General features: G+C 38.5%; 2 protein-coding genes across 3 annotated transcripts in view; one reads left to right on the forward strand and one right to left on the reverse strand.

Annotated features, from left to right (window-relative positions):
• LOC125810154 (uncharacterized) overlaps window positions 1-13,520 on the reverse strand; it is a 316,103-nt gene that overhangs the window by 205,026 nt on the left and 97,557 nt on the right. The gene's annotated exons all lie outside the window — the stretch shown is intronic.
• On the forward strand, window positions 1,676-8,840 carry LOC125810134 (uncharacterized). The gene is given in 5 exon segments (XM_049489659.1): window positions 1,676-5,196; window positions 5,390-7,269; window positions 7,272-7,319; window positions 7,322-7,708; window positions 7,711-8,840. Coding segments are annotated over 5 exon segments (6,966 nt in total).

The following is a 13,520-nucleotide window of genomic DNA, read 5'->3' on the forward strand; positions in this document are numbered from 1 at the left end:
AGACCGTGTTGTGTTCGCCTTCAAAGACTTTGAACTAACCCCTACATTGGAGGAAATCCTCTATTTCACCAGTTTGAAGTATCAAAGAATGGGTCAAATTATTCCACACAGTCAATCAGGGAAGAAATTCCTTCGCTACTTAGGGTTGAAAAATGAAAAGAAACTTCGGTGCTTCGAAAATAATTGGGTTTCTTTGGACTACCTATATGAGAGGTATGGACGCTCGGATAGTTACAAGCTGTTTAGGAAAGAATTCTCTTGTACTCAAGTTCATTGGCAAGTCAGACGTCCTATTGCATTTGCTGTGGCTTTACTAGGGACTTTGGTATTCCCACGAGAACACGGATGCATTAGCACTTGCATATGTTCTGTGGCTAAAGTACTTTTTGAGGGAGTAGATGGCGAAGAACTCACTGTGGTTCCCATGATTTTAGCAGAAATATTTCGAGCTCTTGGGAAATGTAAAAGAGGGGAATCAAACTTCTTTGAAGGTTGCAATCTTCTTTTACAAATGTGGGCAATGGAACATTTTCACCAACGTAAAAACATGGATGATATATGTTTTAGCAACATAAATCATATTAACAGTTTTTACGAAAGGATGAAAGAGTTTGTGTATCCGGTTGGTACTGATGATTGGTATGAGTTTCTGGCCCACCGCACTAGTGACCAAATTCAGTGGAAATATCCATTACTCCCACGTTCCCCTGCTTATATAAGATGTAGAAGGTTTTATTATATCGAGCTTATTGGGTTAAAAGGTCTCCAGCCATATGCTCCAGTGCGCGTGCTTCAACAGTTTGGTCAACCACAAGTAATTCCTCTTCGAGCAAATATGAGGAATTCTGAAATTTCCTTTGGACCAAACTTTGAAGTCCCTAGAGCCAAAGAGATTCTTCAAGAGTGGGACAATATCCTCACGATAGATATCGGAAATGGGCCTGAAAAGGAAATTCCAGAATACCATGTATGGTTTCAAGAAGGTCGCAATAGCATAAGTTCAGAAGGTGAGCAAGGTTTTGAGGATATTGGAACGACGATTTGGATAAGACATTCTCGTCTTGGAACCAAAATAGTTACTCCTGAAATGTGGGCTCAAATGGAAAATATAATGCGATATTTGGACAATGCGGGAGCAGGACCTAGCAACGTGGGAGCATCATCTTCACTTCCTCCACCATCGTGATTGATAGCAGTTTAGGCCAAGTCTTAGATTTGTCTTTATATTATGTCATTTTTTATGTATTTCTTAGTTTCTTCGTTGTACTCTTTTATTTGTGTTAATGAAAGCTTGGCCTTTTGTTTCCCAAACTCGAGTTGTCACAAATTAATGGCTTGGATCAATCTATCATAAAACGTTATGTTTGACATTTAGGCCCACCTCTGGCAAAAAGAGGTCCCGTGCATATTAGGATGCATTTTCTTTTTGAATATCTGTTTTGTTATATGATTTACTTGCTGCGTAACACATGTTTGTTCTCTATTTATTTACTGTTATTATTCAATTATCTGCCTAATTATTAATATTATTGAAACAACGATCACCCACTTGATACTAATATTTCTCTCTTTTGAAGGTTTTCTTCCTTTTGATTTATTTCCCCAAAGGTTGATTTGCGTTGACTACGAACTGGCGGATCATCCATACTTTACGAGATCAAAAGCACGTGCCGACATGACTGATTCCGGTGCATCTGATCAAAATGGTTTGGGACTTGTCACTGTCCTGAGAGATGAACCCGAGACTTCGGAAGGAATGGAACCAATCCCTTATGATGTACACATTGCCAATTTGATGCAAAAAATGGCCGATATGCAAAGTGAGATTGATCGACTTCGAAACCTCACTAATTTGTCCATCACTTTGAACACGCCACTTCCCGAGCAGGGAACAAACACAGCTACTCCGCCTCTTTTTCCACATGTTGACTCTCCTACTCCTCAATATTTTCCACCAAACCCTTCCCTTCACAAGACCAATCCAACTGCTTCCAAACAATCCACCAACCCTCAACAACCCAACTTTCCACAAAACAATTCGCAACAAGCCAACCCTTTACCCTTCACTACCCCATATGCGCCCCAAACTTCACTTACCCAAACTCCGGTCATCCAAACTAACCCACTTACCCAAACTACCCCACTCACCCAAACTGCCTTACCTTCCCAAAAATACCAAACGACCCAACATATACCGGTGGCACACACTGCAATCCCTAACATGCAATATGTGCCTCAAGTATATGTAGCGGAAGCTCAACCTTTCCTTAATCCAATGCCAACCCTGCCAGAAGTTGATCCATATGAAGAGATGGAGAAAGAAGCAAGGTCAAGAACAGATGACAATGTAGCAAGGGAGATTCGTAATTTGAAGGAAGCTTTCAAAAATATCCAAGTCCATAAGGGGGTTGAAGGTCTTGAATATGAGGATTTATGTGTTCATCCCGATGTTGAATTACCCGTGGGGTATAAGGTACCAAAATTTGATGTATTTGATGGGAAGGGAAATCCTCGAGCCCATTTAAGGTCGTATTGTGACAAGTTAGTTGGAGTGGGGAAAGATGAGGCCATTAGAATGAAGTTGTTTATAAGGAGTTTGACAGGAGAGGCCCTTGATTGGTACACGAGTCGAGATCCACAGAAATGGAATAGTTGGGGTGCGATGGCGCAAGAATTCATGGATAGGTTCAAGTTTAACACTGAGGCAATTCCGGACAGGTTCTACTTGATGAAGTTGGAAAAGAAGTCAACAGAGTCATTCAGAGAGTATGCAATGCGGTGGAGAGCAGATGCCGCAAAAGTTCAACCTCCAATGGCAGAAAGTGAGATGACCTCTTTTTTTATACAATCCCAAAAAGATGCAACGTACTATGAAAAGATGATAAGTGTTGTAGGGCAAAAGTTCTTTGAGGTTGTCAGGATGGGAGAATTTATTGAAGAAGGTATTAAAACTGGGAGAATCACTAATTTGGCAGCCCTGCAGGCGACAAGTAAGGCAATTCAGTCGGATTCAATCGGAGGAGCCCTTAAGAAGAGGAAGGACGGTGTGTCTGCTGTCATGACCATCCAGGAACGTAGGCCAAACCAAATGTTAACCTACCAAAACCCATTACCCCAACCTTCATACTACAGTCAGTATACCCAAATTCCTCAACCCTATTATCAACCTTCACCTGCCCCTTACCCAGTTTACACCACCCAACCAACATATTGTCCACCTAGAGCACCTGCCTATTCAAATCAATCACGATACCAACCCACATATCCATCCCAATCCCACTATCAACAACAAAATCGTCCATCAAATGCACCCAGACCCCGCCCAAACTTTGAAAGAAGACCAGCCAAAACCTATACACCTTTAGCTGAACCTTTAGCCCAACTATATGAACGGTTGAGAACTGCAGGAGTAGTCCAGCCAATCCAAGGACGAATTCCCAATCCCCTTCCTGGATGGTATGACGAGACCAAGCACTGTGCATATCACTCTGGAGCTGCTGGACATGATACTGAAAGTTGCCTTACTCTTAAAGACAAGATTGAGGCATTGATCAAAGAAGGAATCATTCAACTCAAAGGTGTTGCCCCCAATGTAAACAACAACCCGCTGCCAAATCATGGCAATGTTCACATGATCACCGTTGATGAAGATTGCAATTTGGAAGGAACCATAGTACCAGTCAAGATAGAGAAGAATGTTGAGACATCGGCCTTTATTGCTCCAATAATCACAGTCCAAGTACGAGCGCCAATTGAAGTGGAAGCTTTTCTTCCTAAGCCTAAGATCGTGGCCCTTGCCGTTCAATCATCCCCTTTTGACACTAATGCAGTTCCTTGGAATTACTCGATTGATGCAAGGGACAAAGGAAAAGGAAAGATAGTTGTAGAAGCTGCTGCTGCAGGAATGACAAGATCCGGACGTTATTATGCCCCTGAAGAAGTTGTACGAGGAGGACCAAACAAGGAAAATAACCAAAAAAGGGTTGTGACAGAGGCTGAAGTGGAAGATTTCTGGAGGAAGATGCCAACTAAGGAATATTCAGTTGTTGAACAGCTAAAGAAAACTCCTGCTCAAATTTCCTTAATGGCCTTATTGATGAATTCTGCAACTCATAGGAATGCTTTGGTAAAGGTTTTAAATGAAGCTTATGTTCCAGCTGAGACCACTAGTGAGAGCTTTTCTGCCATGGTAGGACAAGTTTTGGAAGCTAACAAAGTCACCTTTCATGAAGATGAGTTGTTGCCTGAAGGTTTGGGACATAACAAAGCGTTGAACATTACTGTCAGATGTAGGGATAAGTTTATTTCCAGAGTTCTGATTGATAATGGTTCAGCTGTTAACATATGCCCTTTCACTACTCTTCGAGCTTTGGGAATTGACATTGGAAAGATTCGTGAAAGTCATGTAAGGGTTAGAGGATTTGATGGGACACAAAGGGGAGTCATTGGGGAAATTGATCTGCCATTGCAAATTGGACCTGTGGAGTTCATTGTAGAATTCCAAGTGTTGGATATATCTGCTAGTTATAATTTGTTACTTGGAAGGCCATGGATTCATATGGCTGGTGCGGTCCCTTCCACTTTGCACCAGACTTTGAAATTTGTGTGGAACCATCAGGAAATTGTTGTTCATGGAGAAGGTAACAACTCAATATATCCTGAAAATTCAGTCCCTGTTATTGAAAGTATGGAAGAGTTGGATGGGTCTGTATTCCATATTAAGGAAATTGTGTGTGCTACTCAAGTTGGAAAGGCAAATTTGCCACGTGTGCTTATGATGGTGGCTTGGGAAATGTTGAAGAATGGTTTTATCCCGGGTCAAGGTCTTGGAGCGAAATTGGATGGAATAGTGGAACCAATTCAATTGCCTGGTCAGAAATACACCTTTGGTCTTGGATACGAGCCTACTCCTGAAGAAATCTCGTCGGCCAATCTCAAAAGGAAAAGTGACAATCCCTTACCACAACCTATCCCTCCCTTGAATCAGTCATTTTCCAAGGCGTTTGCTGCAGAAGGATTAGAAGAAGCTGTTGAAGATAACCTCACAGAAGGACTCAAAAACTTGTTCATTGAAGAAACGGAATGCAATATGATTTTGGAGGACTGCACTGAGGCCCCGACCATATGGGATGCCATGCCTGGAGATGCTTTGAACAATTGGACTTGTAACCCGTCCCCGTTCCTCCGGGAATCTTGGTAGATGATTGTATTAGAATTAACAAAACAACATGATTCAAATTGAGGCCTGAATCGTGTTTTTGAATTTGATGTGTTTTGCCTCCGTCTTTTGAAAGCTTAAATGCCAAATCTATGTTACCTTTTTATGCTTTAAATTTTAAAATTTGTCCTTGATTATTTATTTTATTTTTATCTTTTTTCTCTCTTTCAGCAAGCAAACTAATAAATCTGTCAATGCCGAGAATGTGACATGTAATGAAACGAGCGAACAAACCCCGAACAGTGAACAAACTTTTGCAGAATATGAAGAAGATGTGCAGTCTGGAGAGTTGACCAAGGAGTTTGAACATTTTGAGAATAAAGAAAAGCCAAACTTGGATGAAACAGAGACGATAAATTTGGGAGATTCAGCAGAGTTGGTGAGAGATACAAGAATTAGTGTCCATTTGACTTCGTCCCAAAGAAAAGAACTTATTGATCTTTTGAGACAATACATGGACGTGTTCGCATGGTCTTACGATGATATGCCAGGTCTAAGCACGGATATTGTTTCACACAGATTGCCAATTGATCCCTCTTGCCCCCCAGTAAAGCAAAAGCCGAGAAAGATCAAGCCTGATTTGAGTTTAAAGGTTAAGGAAGAAGTCTCCAAGCAATTTGATGCCAATGTCATTCGGGTCACCAAGTATCCCACGTGGTTGGCCAACATAGTACCAGTGCCAAAGAAAGATGGAAAAATCAGAGTATGCGTAGATTATCGAGATCTCAACAAGGCTAGCCCGAAGGATGATTTTCCTCTCCCAAACATTCATATACTTATTGATAATTGTGCAAAGCATGAGTTGCAGTCATTTGTTGATTGCTTTGCAGGATATCATCAGATTCTAATGGATGAAGAAGATGCGGAGAAAACTGCATTCATCACGCCTTGGGGAGTGTATTGTTATCGGGTAATGCCTTTTGGACTCAAGAATGCAGGGGCAACATATATGAGAGCTATGACTACCATATTTCATGATATGATCCATAAGGAGATTGAAGTTTATGTGGATGATGTCATCATCAAGTCACGGAAGAGCTCAGATCATATAAGAGATTTGAAGAAGTTCTTTGACAGATTAAGGCGGTACAATCTGAAGTTAAATCCTGCAAAGTGTGCATTTGGTGTCCCTGCCGGGAAGCTGTTGGGTTTCATCGTGAGTAGGAAAGGGATAGAGTTGGATCCTTCAAAGATAAAGGCTATTCAAGACTTGCCTCCTCCAAAGAGTCGAAAGGATGTAATGAGTTTTCTTGGCCGCCTCAATTACATTAGTCGATTCATTGCACAATCTACTGTAATTTGCGAGCCAATCTTCAAGTTGCTGAGGAAAGATGCTGCAACAAAATGGACGGAAGATTGTCAGAAAGCTTTTGACAGAATCAAAGAGTATTTATCTAGTCCACCAGTCTTGGTGCCCCCAGAATCTGGAAGACCGTTGTTGTTGTATTTGTCAGTGTCTGACAATGCATTCGGATGTGTGCTGGGACAACATGACGAAACTGGAAAGAAGGAGCAAGCTATATATTACTTGAGCAAAAAGTTCACTTCTTATGAAGCTCAGTATACTTTATTGGAGCGCACTTGTTGTGCTTTGACTTGGGTTGCACAAAAGCTGAGACATTATTTATATGCATATACCACTTTTCTCATCTCAAGGATGGATCCACTCAAGTATATATTTCAGAAGCCTATGCCCACTGGAAGGTTGGCGAAGTGGCAAATTTTGCTATGTGAATTCGACATTGTTTATGTCACTCAAAAGGCCATCAAGGGACAAGCGCTAGCTGATCATCTCGCTGAAAATCCCATGGATGAAGAGTACATGCCTCTTAAAACTTATTTCCCTGATGAAGAGGTTTTATTTATTGGAGAGGCTATTTCCGAAGAATATCCCGGTTGGAGAATGTTTTTTGATGGTGCTGCGAATTCCAAAGGAGTCGGTGCTAGAGCAGTGTTGATTTCAGAATCAGGTCAACATTATCCTATCTCAACAAAGTTCAGATTCCTATGCACAAATAATATGGCGGAGTACGAGGCTTGTATTCTTGGGCTTAGAATGATGTTGACATGAATATACAAGAATTGTTGGTTATAGGTGATTCGACTTATTGATTCATCAGGTTCAAGGCGAATGGAGCACCAAGAATGTGAAGATACTCCCATATTTGTTGTGTGTGAAAGAATTGTGCAAGAAATTCGTCAAGGTAGAATTCAAGCATATTCCACGAGCTCAGAACGAGTTTGCAGATGCGTTGGCAACCCTGGCTTCTATGATTCAACATCCAGACAAGAACTACATAGATCCAATCAAGGTCAATGTGCAAGATCAGCCAGCCTATTGTTTCCATGTAGATGAAGAACCGGATGGAGAACCTTGGTATTATGACATTAAGAGGTATCTTAGAAAATGAGACTATCCAGAAGGAGTAAACAATGTTCAAAAGAAAACACTTCGGAGACTCGCAAATCACTTTTTCCTAAGTGGGGAAATCCTTATAGGAGGACTCCAGATTTGGGATTGTTAAGATGTGTTAACTCTCACGAGGCAAGCAAGTTGATTGAAGAAATACATGGGGGTACATGTGGGCCACACATGAATGGTTTCACTTTGGCAAAGAAGATTCTACGAGCTGGATATTTTTGGATGACCATGGAAACAGATTGCATCCGTTTTGTGAGAAAGTGTCATCAATGTCAGATTCATGGTGATTTGATTCGGGTTCCACCGAATGAGCTAAATGTGACGAGTTCTCCTTGGCCATTTGCAGCTTGGGGCATGGATGTCATTGGCCCTATTGAGCCAGCCGCCTCAAATGGACACAGGTTCATTCTGGTAGCTATTGATTACTTCACAAAGTGGGTAGAAGCATCTTCATACAAGTCTGTGACAAAGAAGGTGGTGACAGATTTTGTTCGCAATAACATCATTTGTAGATTTGGGATCCCCGAGTCAATTATTACAGATAATGGAGCTAATCTCAATAGTGGCTTGATGCATGAGATATGCGAGAAGTTCAAAATTATTCACCGCAATTCCACTCCTTATCGACCTCAGATGAATGGATCAGTTGAGGCCGCCAACAAAAATATTAAGAGGATATTGCGGAAAATGATTGATAACTACAAGCATTGGCATGAGAGTTTGTCCTTTGCCCTTCTTGGCTACCGCACCACAATCAGGACTTCGACTGGGGCAACACCTTATCTTTTGGTTTATGGAACAGAAGCAGTGTTACCAATGGAAGTCGAGATACCATCTCTGAGGATCATCCAAGAAGTTGAGTTAAGTGATGCCGAGTGGACGCAAAATCGGTATGAACAATTGATGCTCATTGATGAAAAAAGAATGAATGCGGTTTGTCACGGGCAACTTTATCAACACAGGATGGCCAAAGCTTTCAACAAGAAAGTAAGATTGAGACAGTTTGAACCGGGACAATTGGTGTTGAAGCGAATATTTCCACACCAAGATGAAGCTAAGGGAAAGTTTGCACCTAATTGGCAAGGACCTTACATGGTTCACCGAGTACTGACTGGAGGAGCTTTGATTCTAGCAGAAATGGATGGCAAGATATGGCCAAAAGCTATCAATGCAGATGCGGTTAAGAGATACTACATCTAGAGGTTTCTATTTCATTTTCTTGTAATCTTTTTGTCATGTATTGGAAACTACGTCTTGACCTGATTCCCATGGCGGGATACGTAGGAAATCCACATCGGATTTGGTCCTTTAGTAGGTTTTGCAAATTTCCTTTCTATGTAATATGAACTACTCTTGGCCTGATACCCTTGGTGGGATACGTAGGCGGCCTATATCGGCTTCGGTCACTTTATTAGATTTTTTTATTTGTATGTAGCGAACTACGTATGGCCTGATTCCGTTCGGATACGTAGGCAACCCGAGAAGGGTTCGGCCCCTTTATTTCAATTTTGATTGTGTCCTTAGGTTATGTTTGGCTTGGTGCCATAATAGAATAGTGTGCAGCCTATAGAAGGTTTGGAATCATCGTGACCAAAGGACAATGCATCTCTTTCGCAAAAACTAGGACAATTTTTAAGGGTATTGTTGCAAAAAGATATCAAGATATTTGAAGAGTATATGGTCAATCGAATCATCCAACAGAAGAAAGACTTCAGATAAAGGACGTTCGCTTTGTTTCATGATATGTCACAATTTGAAGTTCGACAAAATTCTTTATTGATATATATACATATATAATTTTATCTTATTTTCAAATATGATTTTCAATCAAATGTTTTCGTTTTATTTATTTTCTTGTTATCCATTTAACCAAGATTTAGAATTGACGGAGGTTATGAGTCCAACCAAAGCTGGAAGAAAGAAGTATGAAGAGCCAGACCTTCAAAGTCAATGCGAATCAACCTCCCCCAAAACTTATAATTTTTCTTTGAGTGCAGGTTTATCAGAATTACCAAAAGCTGAGAAGTCAATAACATTCATAGCATCGAAAGGACTATATGTCGAGTGGTTTGAGTTACTTATAAATTTATAATTCGAAAACTTATAAGTAAAGCTTTATAAGTTTTCAAATGTGTTGATAACAAATATTATTTAATAAAACAATGCACATGATTTTTGCTCTGCATAAATGCCTTTAAATGCACTGCACAAATGCTTTCAGATATTTCCAAGCACACTGCACATTTGCTTCGAGATATTTTTCAAACGCACCGCACAAATGCTTTCAGATTTTTCGCATACATGCTTTCAAATACTTTAAACGCACTGCACAAATGCTTTTATATATTTTCAAATACACCGCACAAATGCCTCGCACAAATGCATATTTTCAAATACACTGCACAAATGCCTTCAATTATTTTTCAAACGCACTGCATAAATGCTTCTAAATATCTTCAAATGCTTTATATTTCGCACAAATGAATATCTTCAAATGCACAAATATTTTCAATTATTTAAAAAGGAATTCTACATGGCTTTATCGCTTTCTAATGCATTGCACAAATGCTTTCAGTTGATTGCACAGACGCTTTCAAATATACTGCACAAATGCTTTACCAGTCTGATTTGCTTTCAGAGACCTCCTTTTCATAAATCACCTGGCTTAAAAGGTCTCATTTTTATATCATTTGGCTAAAAGCCTCATATCCATAATTTATTTGGTTAAGGCCTCATTTTCATTAATCATCGCTGAAAAGCATCATTTCTCATGAATCATCGGCCTTAAACCCCTTTTTCATAAATTTTGCAAGATTTTATCTCATTAAGTCATTTCGGCTTGCAATGCCGCATTTTCATAAATTCACACCCAGGAGGTGTTATTTCCATATGTTTATCGCACCATGCTTCATGTTTAATATTATTAACTGTTTTGTCAAGTTTGAATTCTGCAGGAGTTTTAGCACAACGTGGAACTTTATCTAAGCAGTGAACTGGGGCAATTTGTTGAGAAAGTTTAGCTTTCCAACAAAGGTCAAAGGTCTACCTCGAACTCTACTCGATTCCAATCTTAAATACTCTCCTAGATCACAATACCATAACATCATGATTCAATACTGGAGCAACTTTTGTAAGCTTGCGGCCACCTGTTCCCAAAATCCTCTACCTCATAAGTTATTCAATGCCCATATTGTCTCATATTCTTCCAAGGTCGTATTTGTTGGTCGGGACAAAATTGGCTTTTACGTCAACTTCTTTGCCCAAAAACTCTTACATAGTCTCTGGTCAAAGAGGGACAAGCTGTTGACACCCAATTTTGACCCTCCATTCTTCTAATTTATTGTTTTCAAGCTTCTAATTTAATAAGTATAAAATAATCCTTTTCACAACTATTTTTACTACTACGACTATATATCGTCTAAAATTATTAGTTTTATTATCAAAATTAATTACTTTTACACCTTTTTCTTAAATAATCAATTTGTCGTCATCTTATTTCTAGTTTCCTATTTATTTAATTAATTATAAGTCAATATTTTATAAATATATTTTATATTAGTGATATTTTTATTATGTAAATTTTTAGTTGTTATCATATCATAATATATATTATATTAGATATTAAGTTAGAAGCCCAAAATAATTTAAAAGAAAAAGGCCTTTAAATTCAGCCCATAGACCCAACAATATCAGACCAAACTGGTCTGCCCACAAAATTAAATACATCTTAGCCCAAACTCGTCCCAATTTTCGGCCCAAAACTAATTCAAGCCCTAAGCCATACCTTTTTAACTAGCAGGAGCTGTTCCTTTGTCTTCTATCGATAGTTTCCTCTTTTAGTTAAACTCCAGTGATCTTCAAAATGGCAGATACCATCCACTCCAATTCTATGCAAGCCTAGACAACTCCACTTGCTCTCTCTCTTATTCTCATCTCTCTTCTTTAATTTGGTCAAAGGAAAATGCCAAAAACTTCTGCGATTTCTGATGGAGTAAGCTCAGGGATTTGAGTTTGAATTCAAACGGCTCCTTCACTCTTTTGAATCCCGCCAAAACGCTAAGCCAGAAAACCTAGTCTTTACCTATAAATACATCCTCACATCTTTAGCCAGGGGGAGAGATTTTCAGCCTCCATAGAAGCCTTGGCATTCATTTTTAAGAAGTTTTTCCATCGCACGATAGCCCCCTTAACCACTGTGTATTTTGCTCCAAAATATCATTTTGGTTCTATTTTTCTCGATTGAGAACTCTAGTTTCGAGCTGGTCGTTGTTCGAAGGTAGGCCTTAGACCAAAGCATCTCCGTTCACTGCCCGATAACAGGTAATACTCGCCCTTTTCTTTTCCTCTGTTTTTGTCTCTGTAATAAAATGTTGTGTGTGCTTTAATAAACTGATACATCGAGAGTGATTTGTTAGCTGTAATGAAGTGTAAAAAATGAGTCTGTGTCCTGTTTGAGATCTGTACAGAGCTGAGTTTGTATTGCCTTGAAGTTTCGAACGTCGAACTTAAAGAATTATCTTGTTTTACGACTAGACTAGATAACCGCATGAATCCGTTTTTGCTCCAAGTTGTCTTGCATTTGATAAGAAGTTTCTGCCCATGTATTATTAGGAAGAAAGCGATATAATTTTGTCTTGTTTGAGTGAGCTGTTAATCATGTATTTTCTTAACAAAATGCGAGTAAGTAGCTCGGCCATATATCCCACACCTAAAAACTATAAAATTTCAGATTCCTTTGGTATTCTGTCATATCCATATTGTATAGTGATGTTCGTTTGATTCTCTTTAATTTGCAACTTATACTCTTTTTTTTTTGGTTTAACAGAAGCATGTGAGAACCAATTTTAATTTTTCTTAGTTAGGTAGTATTGTGTAGAATAACTATTTAAACCATTTGTATCTCTCTTTCACGTTCCCAATATATACATTTAGTTATCTTAAGTAGGTGTATAAGTTATCATTTTAAATAACATCATATAGTATATATTGTCAAGACTCGTACATTATATTCGTTGTTCATAATAATTCATAGAAATGACACTTCTCTTATAGCTCAAATCTGATGTGTTTAAATTTAGCTTATACTCGAAAGAATACATTTGTTTTGATTTTGTCATTGTTAGTCGGTTTAAAGGTCGTTATTCAATAAATGAGTATTTTATTTGATGCTTGCATATCTTGTGTTTGTAATAATATATACATTGTATAATTTTGCTTAGCTCTATATTTGATTTTCACTATTATTTAAAGTTGAATCGTCTCACTAATCTCTTCTTTACTTTCTTTTATTTACATGTACATTCGGGGGGTGCGTATGGAGTTGCAATATGACTCCACCTCTATCCAAATTAGAGAAGCAACCTACCTTGCATTTAGCTCGTGTCTAGAATGATTCACTCATTCCAAAAGAAAATCCCGCACTTCCTCCTTATCTCAAAGCTTTATATTTTTTATGCATACATATATGTTGTTATCTTTGACTAACATTTTATACTTTCTTTTGGTACCTATATTTATGTTTTGTTTCAATTTATATTTGAACTTATGCAAACTAATCAAATAAGAACTTAAGCAAACCTAATAGCTCACCTTCCCCTCCTCTAGATATTGGGTTTAATATATTAATTTGGCTTAGAACATTGACCTTTAATTTAGGTTCTTTTGTTGTTTAATTCGTTTGTTAGTTTGAGAAATTTTGTTTTGCAAAGAAGTTAGACCCTTTTTTATAATGAATATGTATCAACTTTTAAGCTATACTTTTTGATAAACTAAGGTTTTAAATACAACTTTTCTAACACTTTCCACAAACCTTTGTTAAAATTAAGAACAAAAGTGTAAGTATTTGAACTCTAAAGTGATTTATTTTGAGAATTTAAAAAG

This window comes from Solanum verrucosum, unplaced genomic scaffold (assembly GCF_900185275.1).
Source record: "Solanum verrucosum unplaced genomic scaffold, falcon-dt-bn FXZP01000281.1, whole genome shotgun sequence".
NCBI lineage: Eukaryota > Viridiplantae > Streptophyta > Magnoliopsida > Solanales > Solanaceae > Solanum > Solanum verrucosum.